At 31.2% G+C, this 18,020-nt stretch overlaps 2 protein-coding genes across 2 annotated transcripts; one reads left to right on the top strand and one right to left on the bottom strand.

Moving 5' to 3' along the window:
- The first annotated feature begins 7,271 nt into the window (after nt 1-7,271).
- Nucleotides 7,272-8,086, top strand: LOC148285340 (uncharacterized). The gene is made up of 2 exons (XM_088226373.1): nt 7,272-7,339; nt 7,487-8,086. Exons 1-2 carry the CDS (start codon nt 7,328-7,330, stop codon nt 7,694-7,696), a joined length of 222 nt encoding a protein of 73 aa, XP_088082499.1. The 5' UTR covers nt 7,272-7,327; the 3' UTR covers nt 7,697-8,086.
- A 3,339-nt stretch (nt 8,087-11,425) lies between these two features.
- LOC148285339 (uncharacterized) lies at nt 11,426-14,720 on the bottom strand. The gene is made up of 2 exons (XM_088226364.1): nt 14,664-14,720; nt 11,426-11,776 (listed from the first exon to the last, which is right to left on the bottom strand). Exons 1-2 carry the CDS (start codon nt 14,673-14,675, stop codon nt 11,579-11,581), a joined length of 210 nt encoding a protein of 69 aa, XP_088082490.1. The 5' UTR covers nt 14,676-14,720; the 3' UTR covers nt 11,426-11,578.
- Nucleotides 14,721-18,020: the final 3,300 nt, after the last annotated feature.

Genomic DNA, 18,020 nt, shown 5'->3' with positions numbered 1-18,020 from the left:
CCGTATCTACAATGCGCCACAGTGCCGTTTTAAACTACGAACTAGTATAACACGAATAATTGAGGGCATTGGAAGCAAAGATAGCAAACTCCCGTTTTGATGTTTTTGAGAAAAATTACAAAAAATCCTACACTAATGCCAAAAAGAGTCTTTACGTTAGAAATGTTATTTTCACTGAACTAAAACTTTGAGATACTAATAAATTAGATTCAATAGAAACATGAAATCAAAAAACCTTCTTAATATTTGTAAGGCACGACCATTTTGAAAATTTTATTTAATTTAATTTCAAGCCAGTCATCGGTCGAATAAAATGATATTGCTATGTTTGCTTAACACTATTTTCAAACCATCAGAAGTATGTTTTTAAAGTACATTTGCAACTCAACTCATGATTTTTATAAAAATAAAGTTGATAAACTACAGAATGACATCAGAACCAAAATATTATATTTTTTTGAGGTTCTTTGCTTCCAATGCCCTCAATTATTGTATTATTGCTTCTTCGAATATTAGCACTTTTGTTATTTCAGTATTTTGATGTTTTTCTAGGCTTTACCGGCAGTGGTATAACAACCAGATGTAGCTTCCAATCTATCGGTAGTCTTAATAGTTTGGTAAATATGCAAAATGTACGAAAGCTCTGACTGTAAATAATACCTGAGTGGGTAGATCTTACCATCATTTTCCTATCTCCATTTAGCATTCGCATTGCGGTATGTCTAAGCCATTTTTATCGAATTGAAGGTAAGTTGATCAGTCTTACGCTTCAGGTGCCGGTACAGGAACAATGACATATTGCAGTGTAGAACCATTTTTAAAAGAATATTTTACTTTCAACCTGCCAAGAATTGAACCCAGAACCTCAAGAATAGTGAGCAAACAAAATTTTTTATCGGGTGGTTTAGCTAACCTTAAAGGTTACAGACAAATCCCTCACACACCTCAGTCTTGCATAGTAAGCGTACGGTTAATCCCATTGCCCCCTTAGAACAACTGCAAAATCACACAATGTGCTGTGGACACTGGCAACTCACAGACATTATCAAGGTATTTACAGACGAGGAATCTTATCGGTAATTTCTGGATTTGAAAAAAAATAATTACGATTTTCAGTCGGCTTCGTGGTGTAGTGGTCAGCGCGTTTGTCTACCATGCAAGAGGTCTCTAGTTTGATTCCCGACGTGGTTAACATTACATTTGTATTTAAAAATGATTTTTCACGCTACAATATTTCATAGTTCCTGAACTGGTTTCTGTAGCGTTAGGACTGGTTATCTTACTTTCATGCAAACAAAATTGATCAAAATTTACTACGATTGGTGTATCAATGCAACGCCCTATGCACCACTAGGTGCAGAAAGGAAATGTAGGTGATGATAATAACAATTTTAAATTTAAAAAGCTTATCTATATACCTATATATAAACTTATCCTTCCTTCCCATTAATGTTCGTTTTTTATAGGTTTTTTCGGAAAAAATAAATGTACTTTTAAAACTACTATCATACCTAAACGATTATGACATTCAATCTCCCATGAAAACAGATTGACACAGGATATCAGGCTTTAATTTAATTTAATCAGGCTTAGACGTTATGGTTTATTCAAAACAAAATATAAGGAGTAAAGAATTACAAGATTAATTGATAAGATTAAGAAAGGGTCTCTGAGATGGTTTGGTCACGTAGAACGAATGGACGAGAGAATGGTAAAACAAGTATATATGGCAAAAATGAACGGCAACGTTAGACGAGGACGACCAAGGAAGACGTGGCATGATCAAATAAACCAAAATCTTAAGTCTGGTCATGTCAAAAGCAGACAGAACCGAAGGGCATGTATGACAAGATGTATGAATGTGGAAGAGGCTAGAATTGTATGCCAGGATAGACGTGTGTGGCGGTCCATTCTCTCTGCCTACCCCTACGGGGAAATGGCGTGATGATAGTAGTAGTAGTAGTAGAAGAATTACAAATTATTTATTTATTTAATTTAATGTACGATGTAGCACAACTGCCAATTACACTGTACATATCGTGGGTATACTGGCAAAAAATGTTAACTCGAAAATATGCGGATTTGACTTAATGATGCAGTTTTGTAAATTTTTTTACGCTCTACAAACTGTTAAAGACACTAAATCATGTTAGATTTCATATATCTGTAGTTTTAAAAATAAATTTAAGGTTAAGTCGTATACCCGGTATTATATTCAGGCTAAAAGCTTTAAATAACTGAATATTTACCTAATATAATATTAAGAAAAGGAATAATTATAACATGTTCTTAAATGAGCAATTAACATCTTACTATATTCAAATAAAATATAAAAGAGTAAAATTGGAACAAAACTTAAATACTTGATTTCTCAAAACAGGGATTTGAGAGTTAAAGCTTTTTGCCAGTATACCCACGATATATGATTAGTATTTACAAAAATATGTCGTCAGTCGGCGTGCACTACCCACTATCTATTAAATCAACTTTTTACAGGAGACAGTAAAACTAAAACATTTAAGTTTGTAAGTGAAAATTCTTGATGGAAGTTCATTGTAATTTATTATATAAATAAAACACGAGTGATACTTTAATCCACAAATTTGGAATATGAAATTGTTTTTCAGAAATCATTACAAAACCACACTCACGAAGGATGGGACACCAACAATAAAATAAAATACTTAAACTCATTAAAATAACATTATATCCATTCATTTGTTAACCCATAGAAAATTTGTCGATAATGATCCTTAAGATAAAAATAACTTTATTTAATTTACTTACATATAACTTTGAATTATGTATCCTTACCTCTGTTCTGTATAAATACATTTAACTTTTTAATAAATATACCAGTCTCGAAGATGTCGCGAAAGCGATGAAACCGGTCACTGGATATTCCAAATTTGTGGATTAAAGTATCACTCGTGTTTTATTTATATAATAAAAAAGACAGTAAAACTGTTTTCAAAATCAAATTTTACACATTATTTACTCCGGTCCGTGGTACTGGTCTTCTTCAGAAAGCTTGCTTCCTATTGGTCCTTCGCGTGTCGTATGAATAGGGAACATCCAATAAAATTTTGACAAAATTGTAGATTGGTGGTAATGCAAGCCGACCGACGGTGTTTTTGTTTTATTTTTTTTATTTTTTTAAATACTGAATCGAGTCACTAGAAGTACGGAGTTGTTTGCAACTGCATACGTAGGTAATAACTATATACGAAACTCTCAGATTTTGCGTCTACATTCCTTAGCTAACAAATTTACTTGTGATATATACATTTTTAATACAACAATTATTTATTTTAAAACGTTCTTAAATACATTGTTTTGAACTTATTGTCAAAGTCGTAGTAAAACTTTCTTTTTCATGCAATTTTTTCTCTGTTTTTGATGTGTATTATTATTATCTTATCTCTTTCTGTAATTAATTTATCAAATATATGCTTACCATATATTATCTTATATATACTTACTGTGAACTAATTTTTATTATTTGTTTTCAACATTAATTTGTTAATACCATTTTTTTGCTTAAATTCTTTACAAGTTATTTATAATTTGTTTTTCAATTCCAACATTTTTCTTATATCTATATTTATATTTTTTTTTTCCTTTTTTATTATGCATAGTTTCACCATGCTTTTTTGTTTCTACAAGTATGCAAAAAAAATGTTGTTTATTTTTAAATTATTACTTACTATGTTTGTACTTACCTGTATAATTTTTGTAAGTGCCCCTTGGGCGTTTTGCAAAATTAAATAAATAAATAAATTAAATTAAATAAATAAACATAAACGGCAAAATTGCCTCATCAAAACTTACAATATAAACATTTTTGGATTAATTATTTAAAAAAACGCATACATTGTTTTTACTAAAGATTTAAAAACAAAAATCAAACATCAAAATCATCTACCACATTCAGTAGAGAAGTTTAAAACAGTTTATAAATGTAAAAATCAAATTATATATTGAGTTTATATTGAGTACATATTGAAAACGGTAGTAGTTACACACATAAATAGAGACATTAACCCAAGTGTCAACCATAACCATAATACAAGACACTCTTATAAGGATCTGATACTAAGTGAAGGGGTCAACATTGTTCTGGCATCGAGACAACACTATTACGTAGACAAAAAGTTCCATAACCTTTTGCCAGAATCGTGGAAAGACGGAAGTGTAGTCAAGTTGCGGAAGGTGTTGACCTCGTTCTTTCATGACATTGGTCGTAGGGAGTCAGAAAGGTTGATGCATGCTGCGGATTGGAGAGTCTTACTGAATGTCGAAAATAAAAAATGAAAATATGGAATAATTAAAAAAATATATATATATAGATGGCAATCATGAAGTTTTGCATTATAAATAAATTATCCATGTTTTATGAATGTATGTATGTGTATGCGCATGGATGTACGTACGTGTGTGTATGTACATGTGTAAATATGTGTGTATGTATATATATATGTGTGTGTGTATTTGTGTATGTATATGTGTCAAAATGTGTATACAAGTAAGTTTATATTTTATTAGTCTGTGCTCTCTATTAATTTGTCAACTATTATCATATGTGAGAATTTAATTGCCTAGCTTGAAACGGGGTATGTACCCTTGTTAGCTGGGCAAAATGAACGTAAAATTGTATTTTTGATAAAAGGTGTAAATGAATAAATAAAATAATAAAATATTTTAATGGATTAATATTAAAAGAAAATCATAAAGTACTGTTTAGTATAATAGATGTACTAAAGGTTTAATTACCATGCACCATCTTTGAAAAAGTTCAATAGGTTTTATCTATAAGAACAACACCCTACACTAAATACATCCGATACGTACAATTACTATCGTTGATTTCCTGGGCCCCGATTACGAGCTTGTCAATTTAAAATCTGTGTCGTTTCCAAGTATTTGCACAGAGCAACGACTGAGACACTATAAATAAATTCACTTTTCATAATAAAAAAAAATTAGTGTACAATCAAAAACAATATAATTCAACAGCAAATACAACATTCTTAAACGAAACAAAGACAATTATTGTGACTCATAAACCGGGACTAAAATTATACAATAAACTACCAGACAAAACTAAACAATAGACTCAGACAACCTTTTCAAATGATGTTTAAAATAATATCACCAACAACTTAGTACGAATTAACAGAATTAATTAAATAATACAATAAACTACCAGACAAAACTAAACAATAGACTCAGACAACCTTTTTAAATGATGTTTAAAATAATATCATCAACAAAAAGATGCCTTTTTGAGTGAATGTAATAACCCGTAACGGTTTATGCATAACTTTAAAATATACTAAATAAAAAAGAACCCATATGCTTCATTTGAAACTTTTTTAGATAACATTTAGCCAGCGACGGTAATATCCGGGAGATAATATTTTCTGGTTCAAATTAGAGTAAAGAAATGTGAAGAAAGAGGATGTGACGTGGTAGATGAAAATCCCGTACATGTAAACTCATTACAAAAGATTTCCTGTAAATGACAATTCAGGCAGAAAGACTATTATCACCGACGCCGACGTCAGGAAATAGCTTTGAAGGATATTGCAAAAGAGCACTCACATATTTTTAGAATATGTCTTTCTTGGTCAGCGCGTTTGCCTACCATGCCAGAAGTTTATTTTTTTTAATGATTACCCATTTGTATAGTTTTTGATTTTCGTATTTTTCTAAAACCCCATCCCACCAAGCCACTTTTTCTAGCTTGTTGGTGAAAAAGGGTGCTTACACACCAGAATACTTCATAGTCCCGGGACTGGTACATGAAGCGTAAGACTGATCATATTACCTTCATGTAACAAAAATGATTAAGATACGCTGCAATTGATGTACCAATGCAGTTCCCTATGCACCATTAGGTGCAGAAAGGTAATTATGAAATGTTATATTTATTAAGTATGACGGCACATTGAATGGATGCATATTTATATATACTCGTATCTAAATATATTTTTTTATTATTTACTTTATAAATAAGAGGTAAAACAGAGTATTCAAAAAATAAAGGATAATTACAAAGCAATGAAATACATAGTAATGAAATACATATTAACAGTAAAAATAGTAAACAAAAAAATCCCACAAAGGCATAGACTGTTCGTGGCCATAAAGGCGTAAGTTATTTCAAAAGCATATGGCTTATTTTTAAATAGATTTTTTGATTTGCACCAAAACAGACTAGGAGGTCGGGCCCAATGAGGCAGTTTACTGCTTTAAAAAAAATAATTAATAGACTATTAAACTAAGCCAAATTTTTGATTTTTTTTTGTGTATGTCGTATTGCACGACGTTTTAAAAAATTTTGTTTTTCTGAAATAACTCCGCGTGTGACGTCAGAGGTTCTTCTCTGTCAGTCATCTTGATTGGTTCGTTTAAGGTAAGCAAACCGGATATCCTATCCAGCTCTCATATCATTGGTCGGTTCATATGAACCAGTGACGTCGTTCGAAGTAGTGTCGTACAATTTAATGCTATTATATATAATTTTTACCGCACGCAAGAAAACATTTTTTGTATACAATTTCCCGTAGGGCTGAAGATTCTCATTACAGTGTTGAATTACAGCACAGCAGATATTAAAACAGAGACGAAGAGCATTTTAGAGAAGGGAATATAGAAACCTAAATATTAACAGGGCTTATGACCTGTCATTGGCTGGTTTATGTGGCCATTTTACACACTGTATAACATTCATTAGTCTGCCTTTTTTGAACATCTATATGTCTTTAATTCTTAAATTCGTTAATCCTTGTGAAGTTAAAGAGCCGAACCTTTACTGGTGCGGGCGAGATTCATCTGACTAAATTATTTCACTTGAAAATATTTTTCATCAAAATATATGCAGAATGGTGAATGTTACATAGTGTGTAAAGTGGCTATTTAAACCAGCCAATGTCAGGCCATAAGCCCTGTAAACGTCTTGACTTACATATTGCCTACTCAAAAACATTTTCCTTTGCTGTTGCTAAATCTTAAAAGTATTACATCCAGCCTGCCTACCAAGCATTTAGACACACTCTAAACATTCTTGAAGAGTTGGGCTCTTTCAAGAGGAAAGTAAAGGATAGATACTGGAGTTTCAATATGCCAAACTTGATTCGAACGAATGCATTCAAAGTAAAATTTAACCAAACATCAGATTGTTACCCAATAAAGCGTGCACCTAATATCAATGATACGGCATCACAACTCTCGTAGTACTTTACCCGTCTTATAAAAGCCCAGGAGACTTCCACAGGAGCATCATACACTTCTGTTATCTAGAAGAGATATCAATTCATTCAAAATGTTCAAATTGGTGGGTTCAATAAAAATATTAGTTTTGTGATTTCAACACTATAAAAAGTTTGTGAACTAACTGTGCTTAAAATCATTAAATCTTTTTTTATTACCGTGTTTTGTGTCAAATTGTGAATTTACTTAAAGATTTGTTTGTTTCCTTTAGTTGTTCGTATTCGCCGCTCTGGTAGCCATGAGCTACGCTAGCCCCAAGCCGTCGGCAGTACTGGCCGCGGGTTACGCTGCTCCCCTCGCATACACAGCCCCCCTGGATTACTCGTCTCCATTGGCCTACAGTGCCTACAGCGCCTACAGCCCTTACGCCTACTCTGCTCCTCTTGCCTACTCTGCACCCTACGCCGCGTATTACCGTTAAAAATTTAGGTCAATTGAAAAAAAAGGCTTTCTACGACATCTCTCTCACTCTTCTCTTTTTGTTATATTATTATATTTCTCTCCCACTTACGCGCTTTTGATCATATTATACATTTTTAGTTATATAAGTATTTCGTAGGCACAATTGCGTCATCATGAAATAATTAATAAGAAAATGTTTTCGATTAAGTATTTCATTATCGACATGCAAATGCATAGTAGTCTAACGTGCTAACCACCAAACTATAAAGCTTATATATATATACGTTCTTAATGTATAAAATCAATTATTTTTTATTATTACTACTTTTTCAATCCATTTTCCCGCAAAGAAGTATTTTGTAAACATTCATTGATTTTTGTTAAATAAAACTGCTTCAGCAAGATCAAATTATCTGTTATTTATTGTATTACAATGTATTTTTTACTTACGCATTGTAAACCACACATCAATTGGTTGCATTTTTAGTATTTTATAAGTTCATAATTTATAATTTAATTTATACACTATTTTAAAAACAATTTTATTTATGTAAAAATTTGAAGTATGTCAGTCTATTAGATTTTACTAAATAGACTAACTTAATGTACGGAGTCGAGATTCTCGCATTCACTTTGGAGTTCCGCAGGGAAGAGTCATTTTGTCAGTTCTTTTCTTATACAGAGTGTTCTTTTAACCCTGTTATATCCGAAACCACAATGATCAGTATGGGCAAGAAGACATATTAGCATATTTAAAACAATATTTAGAACGCACAATTAAAACAAAATAAAAAAAATTGTTGCTTACTTCTGCAGGGGCGAAGCGAAGGGGGCATGGCCATGTGATTGACGGTGTATCAGACTCCCTTCTCCCCTCTCCTCGCTTTCCCTTGCAGAAGTAAGCAACCATTTGTTTTTTTAAATATTTTATTTTTGTAAATTTTATTCGTTTTAAAAAAATATTTTAATGTGTTTTCTTGGTCGTACTGATCATCGTGGTTTCGAATGTGACAGGGTTTAAAGAACATCCTATATATATCAACTCGTTGTTGAGTTAAGTAACGGCGGAATATCGTTTGCCGATGAAACAGTTTTGTTGTTTAAAGCTAGGAATCAAAACTTCTCAAAAAAAGTAGTATGCGAGTCGTTTAAAGCTGACTAGACAATAATTTTCTTACATTGAATGTGGATAAAACCAAATATATCACGTTCAGAACAGATAATGGATCGTTACCTGAATCCTATCTTAATCTGAAACCAGTTGATTACATTAAATATCTGGGAATATTTATTGACAGAAATCTACTATGGGACGTACAACGTACAGGTCCGGTCGCTGGTTTCTAGATTAAGAAAGCTGAATGTATTTTTTTCACTCATAATGGTTAGTAGGATATTGGACACTCTCTGTGTATTTTGCTCTTTTCCAGTCAGTGGTTACCTATGCTAGATTGGGGAGGTTACACGGCGTCTATCAAAAACCCCCTAATAAATTTACAAAAATTGATACTTATAGTCATGCTTCGATGTCCTCCAATTTTTCCATCTAATATTTTTTTTTAATTCATGAAGGTACTGGACATTTTTTATAAAAGAGTTATTGACATATTTCTGGTCCAAGCAAAATGCTCCAACGAGGCTGCCCTGTTATTCGAATTATTTAACACCTAAAACGCGTACGGCTTTTGCTCAGATATTTTTTCATTTTATGGCCAGAATAATGTTCAATGTCATGGATGAACATATTGAGTTCCCTAATTAAAAAGTCATTTTCAACAGAAGTGATCAAGTTTAGATTTTATCTCAGGAAAGAAACCATTACACGAGACTACTGCGAGACATTGCATTCGTTTTTATTATCGATTTTGTTATCCAGAAAGTGATTAAAATGTATGTTTTATGTATTTTTAAATAATATGTATGCTTCTACTTTCCATTATGTTGTATTTTAACTGAACACAGGTATTTTGGTCTCATGGAGTTACCGATACGTTCAATTTTTTTTTGTAATATGGTTTTCTGCCCACCTGTTAAAAAAATATATTTAAAAAACTCTCTACGATAAATAAAATGTTGAATAAATGTAGATAGGTTCTGCAGTATAGTCGATAAAACACATTTACATATTTTATGAGAATGCGATGCCTCAGGTCACAAAAGAAAACGCATCTACAGGGGGCTACTGGTTAAAACTAAGGATATAAGAGGGCTCTGATCCTACTTAATATCCTGATCTCGAAGGACCTGAGCTTGAGGGAGGAGATTTAGCAATAGGTAAAAAAATACTGGCCTTCGACTCAGTAGATCAGCTTTTTAAAAAACTGGGCATTGGGAGCTAGATCTTCACAGGTCCCAGTGACTTAGCACTGAACCCATTATTCAGAATAATGATCATGTTAAAAAAAGAAATAAAAATTACGTGAATTCAAAAATATGTTATCTAATGCCTGTATTCAGAGACAAAACTCAAAGTAAGGAAAGTACATTTTACTGTCCTCATTTTAAAATTATTATCTGCATATAAAACAAAGAAACGAATCTTTACGCCGTTTCACCGTAAGGGTATGAAGAGATGCTAGAAAGATACGAGTATATCACTCAGTATGATTAATATTGCATTCTCCATTTTCATTAATTTGATCTAATTAATGTTGATTTTATTTATGTTCTGAAATCATATTTTTTAATAACACAAGAAAATGCTGTCTCCTTACTGAGGTGACCCGTAATGAGGATATTTTAAAATACTTTAAATTTTTTTACTGACGTAAAACACAGAAAATTTTACTACTGACAGAAGATTAATAAAATGCGTAAACTGTTTATTGACTTTCAAATTTGACTGACTTTTTTACGTCCGTGTAAGTACACATTTTATATCGTATTGATGTAATCTTATCTTGTTTCTTGTGGGTTATGTTTTGATTCTTTTATTATTTGCTTCGACCATAATAATTTATTATTTTATGAATGAAAATTGGGACATTATATTGTAATTGTCACTGAACTAATAACGGATTAGTCACGAAAGTAATTTTCTCATGCATTATGTTTAAGTATTTTAATATATTGTTTATCATTTTGGCTTTATGTACTTTCAGTATGAGAGATGCTTTATTCTGTAAAAGTAATTAGATCCAAACTTCCATTTTCCACGCTTGAAAGTCTTTTCTTAGATCTATATCGTGAGCCCACAACGAAAACTGGCTCAGTCAGAATTCTTGTTTGTTGTTAAATCATGATTGAATTTTTCTTATTGACATACACTCAGAGTTTTGCTATTTAATGCGCTATTGATTTCAAGTTAATTTTTGTTTGCATTGAACAAACTATTAGCAAATTAATACATTTGAACATGAAACACTTCAATGCTAACTCAATAGAGTTAGCACAGAAGTGTTTAAATTTTGTCCAGATTGCCTGTAGCAGATGTTCATAGACTGACATTATTCATCAATATAGAAATATCTTTTTTTTTTTAAACTTTGAGATATAAGTAAACTTGTTTTTCCAGTAAAATATACCATGCAGTAACTGGATCAAAATATCTCAAATGTGCAAAATTTTACTTGGCTGCTTTTCACGGTATGCTTACGGTATAAATATGTATCTAGTAAAAGTGTTTCCCCTAAATTTGCATTGTGATTGTGTAAAATGACAATTTTACACATTCGCGTTCTAAAAATAAGTAAACACATTTTTTTATAAGCGAAAAAAACCTGTGAAACATAAAAATAATAAAATAGAGTTTTTGAGGTAATGTTTCTATATTTAGACCAAAGTATTTTTTGGGTATGAAAAAATCCAGTTATCTGTTTATTAATTCATAAATACATTTTCACATTCGGAGCTTGCAATAGTCGGTTGGATAACATTTTCGTTTTCAATATATTATTCTCGTTCAGTAGTAGGAGTAGGCGTAGGGTGAGGAGTATGCGAGGGGAGCGGAGTAGGCGTAAGGACTGTAGGCGCTGTAGGCACTGTAGGCCACTGGAGATGAGTAGCCCAGGGGGGATGTGTAAGCCAATGGGGCAGCATAGCTAGCTACGACTGCTGGCTTGGCGTAGGCCACAGCGAAAAGAGCGACGACGAAGAAGAACTGTAAATAAATAAAAATAGCGCTTAGATTGGATAAAAATTGTAATTGTTTTTTTTTACAAACAAACCATCACGTCGTTTCCCCAGGCAGAGAGAATAGAAAGCCATATTACTCTTGTTTTGTAAACAAACGTTGCTTCGTCTACATTCATATATCTTCTCGTGCACGAACGTTAATTATTCCGACTTTTTACATGTCCATATTCAAGTATTTTTTAATGTCATGTATTTCTCGACCTTCCTTGTTTTCTACATACATCAACATTCGCATTTTCGTTTTCTTTTGTTATGTTTTTATGTGCATGCGTGTGTAAACTTAATATTAAATAAATACTATGTATGCAAGTAGAAATGATATATTTATTGTTACTTTCTTTGTGGTATATCAACTTCAGAATAAAAAATAAAGTTTACCCACCCACAGGCTATACCTATGCGGAATATTCGTTAGTTTTTTGAAAAAAAAATGATTAAAAATGTACTTACATCGAAAATTAGAAAAATGATTGTGATCGTGGTTATAATTTTTTTATATTTGAAAATGGAAATCAATAAAAAAAAATGTAAACAAAAGAAAACTTAAATAAATTGTTCGAGGTCTTGTTTCCTATTGGTATCCAGATAATACATATTTTTGCACCTTAATTCATCTGCACAGAGTTTGTATTCCTTCAAACAATTTATTTAACAAATCTTTATGCGCAATTAATAAAGTTTCTCTTAATGTGATGAGTTGTTTACACGTAAAAAATTAAATCAATTGTATGTTAGAGTAAAGATACAACATACAATTAATAGGTCGATTTTTCCCCTTTTGACAATAACTTGCTCTATTTGAGATGTAGCAAAATACAATATTTTAAACATACACATTTTAATAATAACAAATAAAACAGCCTTTCAAACCATACTTTTATTGGTTTTGTTTATCAAATATATAATTGACTTTAAAACACCATATATTTTATTTTATTTAATTTTATTTGGGAAATCAACAGTTTTACATACATATTTTTAGTAAACAAACAGATATAGTGTATAAACTCAGAACTAATAACAGATTTCCACATAGTATACAAAGTTAGTAAAGAAAATATATTACATATCAAATAAATGCATACAATTTATGCATATAAAAATGTTATTTTCATGTACTCAATAATCAAAGATTTTTAAAATATTTATTTTAAGAACAAAAAATAATAATAATATTTTTAATGTCCAAAAAGCATAAGTATTTTACTTTCTAAACTGAGAAGCTCGGTGTATTTTCTCAATACGGTCTTCTCATTTCCTTTCTATGATCATTTAATGTAAGTATTTATTTACAATAGAGAGGCCTTCAAAAAATGATTTCGTAGCTTTGTATATTTCTAACTATTATATTAAACTGAAGAAATTATTTATAACCTATTGTCCGTTATAAGGACGCAAAAATGTGGATCCACTAGCTAAAGATAAATAGTTATTGAGCCTCGAAAGGTTTCTAAATATTGCAAGGATTTTCCGCGTATTAAGCACCGAAGAATATGGTTTCCGGATATGATAAAGTAAATTATATTATTCAGTTGAATAAATTAAATCCTACTGTAGCCTAATTTGATTGTTTTAAATGTTTCATTGACAAACGGTTAAATCTGATAATTATTGCCATTGAAATATTTAATATAAAATCCCACTTTCTGTAGCTTGTTGGTGAAGATTATATTTAAACTAACTTAATAATATTATTTACATTTATAAAAACAATGAATAACAGATAAAAATTAACAGCCGGAAAAATCAGAATAAACATGTTTACACAAATAATAACATATACATTTATTTTTTAAATACAATAAAATATATAAAAAATTAAAATATTTACACCTAAGCTACTATTCATATATAAACTTTTGATCGAGAAGCCACTCTCTTATTTTACAATGTGAGTTAAATTTAAGTTCTTTTGGTAATAAATTAAAAATTCTAGGTACTAAATATTTGAGAGCTCTATTTCCATTCGTATTACTTTCTTTTGGTACTACCAAGCCATCATTAGACGGGAAGCGTGTATTATGGTTATGTTTGAGAGGAAGCTTGAATGTATTACTATTAAATTGTTCCAAAATGATGCAAAGCCACAGTAGTCCTCGAACAGGCAGAGTTTTGATTGTTTTGTACAGGGGATCATTATTACTTATTTGTTTGTAAATCTCTGCAGGTACAATTCGCTTAACTCTAGAGTACTGTAGGCCCTGGATCATTTTAACATTAGTTTTAGACGAATGTCCCCACGACTTTATACCATATCTTATTATTGATTCTACTTAAGAAAAATAAATAATTTTAATAGTTATTTTAGGCAAAATAAAAGACAAATTATAAAAAAAACTCACAAGATATAACATTTATAATTTAAGAAAATTTATCCGCGTCAGTAGGTAATTGTTGTCTCGAGTGCTTTAAATATTTTTGTGTCAAAAAAATGAAGACGACTAAATGTATTGAGATTTTTGATAGTTGATGTATTATTTTTTGACCTCATCTGTTAGAAAAAACGCAAGAAGATTGGTATAGTTAGGCTCGAAATTGAAATAGTTTATTTTGGCAAGTATACTTACCGTTTAACATTTGAATATGTTATTATGTTGTTAAAACGTTGGTTATTCTATTAATTTTAGCTGTTTATTTTGTGTAATATAGTTTTTAAATATGAGCCACGATTTTTTACTATAATAATATAATTGTAATTTGATTTTTTTTGGAAATTTTAATAATTCAAGCCAGAACCGAGGTATCAATTATAAATTTTATTGAATTGTTCAATCATTGCACCTGATTAAAAGATAATTGTTTTTTTGTAATGTTTCAGTTTTTAGGGATAAAAACAGTATTTTTTCTCTTACCACTTTGAACATTTTTGTTTTCTTAGTTTCACTTTTAGTTCACTAAAACTGAATGGTGCTTGGAGAGGATGTGACCGGTGCTTTTATAGTTTAGAAATAAATATGACAACACCATTGTCCTTGTTGTCAAATACATTCATGTACTTATCTGGTGGTACAATGTTTGGTATGTGATACATGTTTTGAACAAACAAGGATCGCCAATGTTAATCACTGTATTGATTTTCTGTTGCTGCTCCGCAGATCTAAACTCTAAGCTTCTGTACACAAATTGACATTAGTAATAAGACGCCAATTATTCCGAATCACGTTTGATATTGAACTTGATATTAATAAACCGCGATTACGAGTATACTGGTTATAATTTAATCTAACCGTTTGTATGTCACGCTAGGATTTCGATACAATTTTTGTGTGCGGAAGAAACCTTTAAAGCGGTCATTTTTTTGACGAAATGTCAATGATAAAAATATTAAAGAATGTCGTTTTTTTGCAGAAAGTGAGCCGGCATTATTTTTATTCACAGTATTTTCTTTTAAATAATAAAAAATAATGTACATGCTTCCACTTTCCATTATGTCGTATTCCAACTCAACACAGGGCTTTTGGCCTCATAGAGTTAGGAATACGTTTTTTTTGTAATATATGTATTTGTATGAATAAATAAATAAATATAAAAATAAAAAAGACGAAAATATGAAAGTTTTGTTAAACAAATGACTGCATACGTGAGCAACGTATGTTCGGACATTGTCAATGAAATGTTTCAGTTCGAAAGCTCATTTAAGAGAAATTTTGCGACGCTCAGCGATGTCCATATTTTTTTTTTCCGAAATGGTAATATTGCTTAGCGAAAAAAATATTGTACGAGTAATCATTAGCTAGTATTGCTACTGATTCAAACTTGTTTCAACGCATAATTGGTGACGAAAAATAGGTGTATGGCAACAACATTAAAATGAAGGCCCAATCTTTAAATGGAAACTGCTAAGTTCGATCAAATCTTAAGATTTTCTTATTGTTTTCTTTGATTTTAAAAGGAATGTGCATCATGAGGTTTTCCTAGGAGGTAGTATGGTCAATAAAAGATATTGGCTTGAAGTTTTAGGAAGATTGCGTGTGAATACTCGTCATAAAAGACCATAATCATGGACTAACAGCTCTTGGATTTGCGTGAAATATTGGTTTTAAATGTGGTTTTGCACTGCAAGATTACTTTTTTCCTGGACTGCCACCTGAAGCGTAAGACTGATCACCTTACGTAAGTGATAATGATGTGGCTTTTGACTTGTCTTCCAAAAAGAGATTAAAAAATCGCAGGAGCAGCAAAACACCATCTCAAAATTATAGTTTGTGAGGTGTTTTAAGCCAAGAAAAAACTTTGGCATAGATGTATTATATCCAACTAGAAGGTGACAAAATAAAATGAATCAATGCATAAAATGAATATTCTTTTTAATATAAGAGAATTGACATTTCTTTTTGATCAAATCTTGTATTCATATGTTTTATGTTACGTGTTTCCTCAATAACAGAATAACTCGTACTCAGGTTTCTATAAATTTTTAAGGTAGAGGCTGAAATATTTTTATGAAATATATTTATAAATACATTTTGAGATTTTTGCAATGTATTTATAACTTTCGACAACACAAGCGCCTCCAAAACAGAACATACCGAAACTATCTTTAAAATGAATTTTCTAAAAACATATAAAAATCGTAATATTGTTTATGCGAGTAAGGGTATACGAGTAAATGGGAGCGTATTTTTTTTTTTTTCCACTTACAGATTTTTTGACAGCAATTTGTTAGTATCAGATAGTGCTTGTACATATAAAATGGATTTAACTAATGCTAGTAACCATCGTCAATCATTATCATGGTATTTTTTTAAACAATACCCAGTAGTGCATAGGGTACATTGGTAAACTTAACGCAGTATTTTTCAATCGTCTGTTACAAGTGATTAGTTTAACGCTTCGAGTGCGAGGACAATGAAAAATTACGGGGAAAAACCTATTTAAAAAAAAAAAAAACTTGACTAAATAAGTATAAAAATACGAAATTATTGGTAAATTCAAACTCATAAATATTTAAATATTTTTTATTTATTGACTATTCTTGATGGAATTCCATTTTAATGAATAGAATCCTCCCCTACTATAACGCCGCCAATACATGTTTTTAATAACGTGTCTAACTCTGTTTCATTGAAAAAATATGTTTTGTATCTCTTTAGACTTATTTTTTTAATGTACCTTCATCTAAGATAACATTTAGTTTTATATAAATTATACTTACACTGTATAATATTTACCAATCCGAAGTTGCCTAGTAGAAGGTGAAAGCGCTAATTGGTCAAATGAATAAGTGGAAGTGTACCACGTATTTTTAATTGGTAACTTATATTTAAATATAAGTTATTTTTTCATTAAGATAATAATCTTATCTAACGTTAATGCATTTATAAAATTACTATAATGAATACAAGTGAACGCGGTAAAAATTCGATCTCTTTCTTGACGTATTTGTGGGAAATCAATGTATGACAGGGTTACGAATGATGAAATCAGGTGAGAGTGTAAATCTGAGTCAAGTTTAATTGATAAGATTAAGAAGGGTCTCTGAGATGGTTTGGCCACGTAGAACGGATGGACGACAAAAGAATGAAAAAACAAGTATTTATGGCGAAAATGAACGGCAACGTGAGACCAGGACGACCAAGGAAGACGTGGCATGATCAGAAAAACCAAAATTATAAGTCTGGTCAAGTCAAAAGCAGACAGAACCGAAGGGCATGTATGACAAGATGTATGAGTGTGGAAGAAGCTAGGAATGTATGCCAGGATAGACGTGTGTGGTGGTCTATTTTCTCTGCTTACCCCTACAGAGAAATGGCGTGATGGCAGTAGTAGTACTATAATGGACATGGGCTATTGTGATACAAATAAATATAATTGACTTCTGTGAAGCAGAACAGCTGAAATGAGTACCAATGACGGGTCATCATCCTTGTTCACCTAGACTTCTATATATTCCCTTCTCAAAAAAGGTTTATTGTCTCCGTTGCAATAAATTTCGAACTTAACAACTCACTAGAGAGTGAAATCCAGACTGTAAACGAACATTTGAACAAACTAAAAATAGAAGTGATTTAACTTATCTGTTCTGTATATTCATGCACACTTTTTATTGAAGGGTTGAAATTTAATATGACGTTACCATTTGCTTTAGCAGCGGTCGGTAACCAGCGGCTTGCGGCTGTCGAGGCGTTTTTTGTGGGGCCTGCCAGGTTTTCGCCGCAACGCACGTGGCGGACAATATCATAGATGACGGAATAACGTACTTTAAAAAT

The sequence above is a fragment of the Micrasema longulum genome, unplaced genomic scaffold (assembly GCF_059751315.1).
Source record: "Micrasema longulum isolate JH-2025_06_02 unplaced genomic scaffold, ASM5975131v1 h1tg000040l, whole genome shotgun sequence".
NCBI classification, from domain to species: Eukaryota; Metazoa; Arthropoda; class Insecta; order Trichoptera; family Brachycentridae; genus Micrasema; species Micrasema longulum.
Note: the sequence above shows the minus strand (reverse complement) of the source record. Positions and strands in the feature narration are given on the sequence as shown.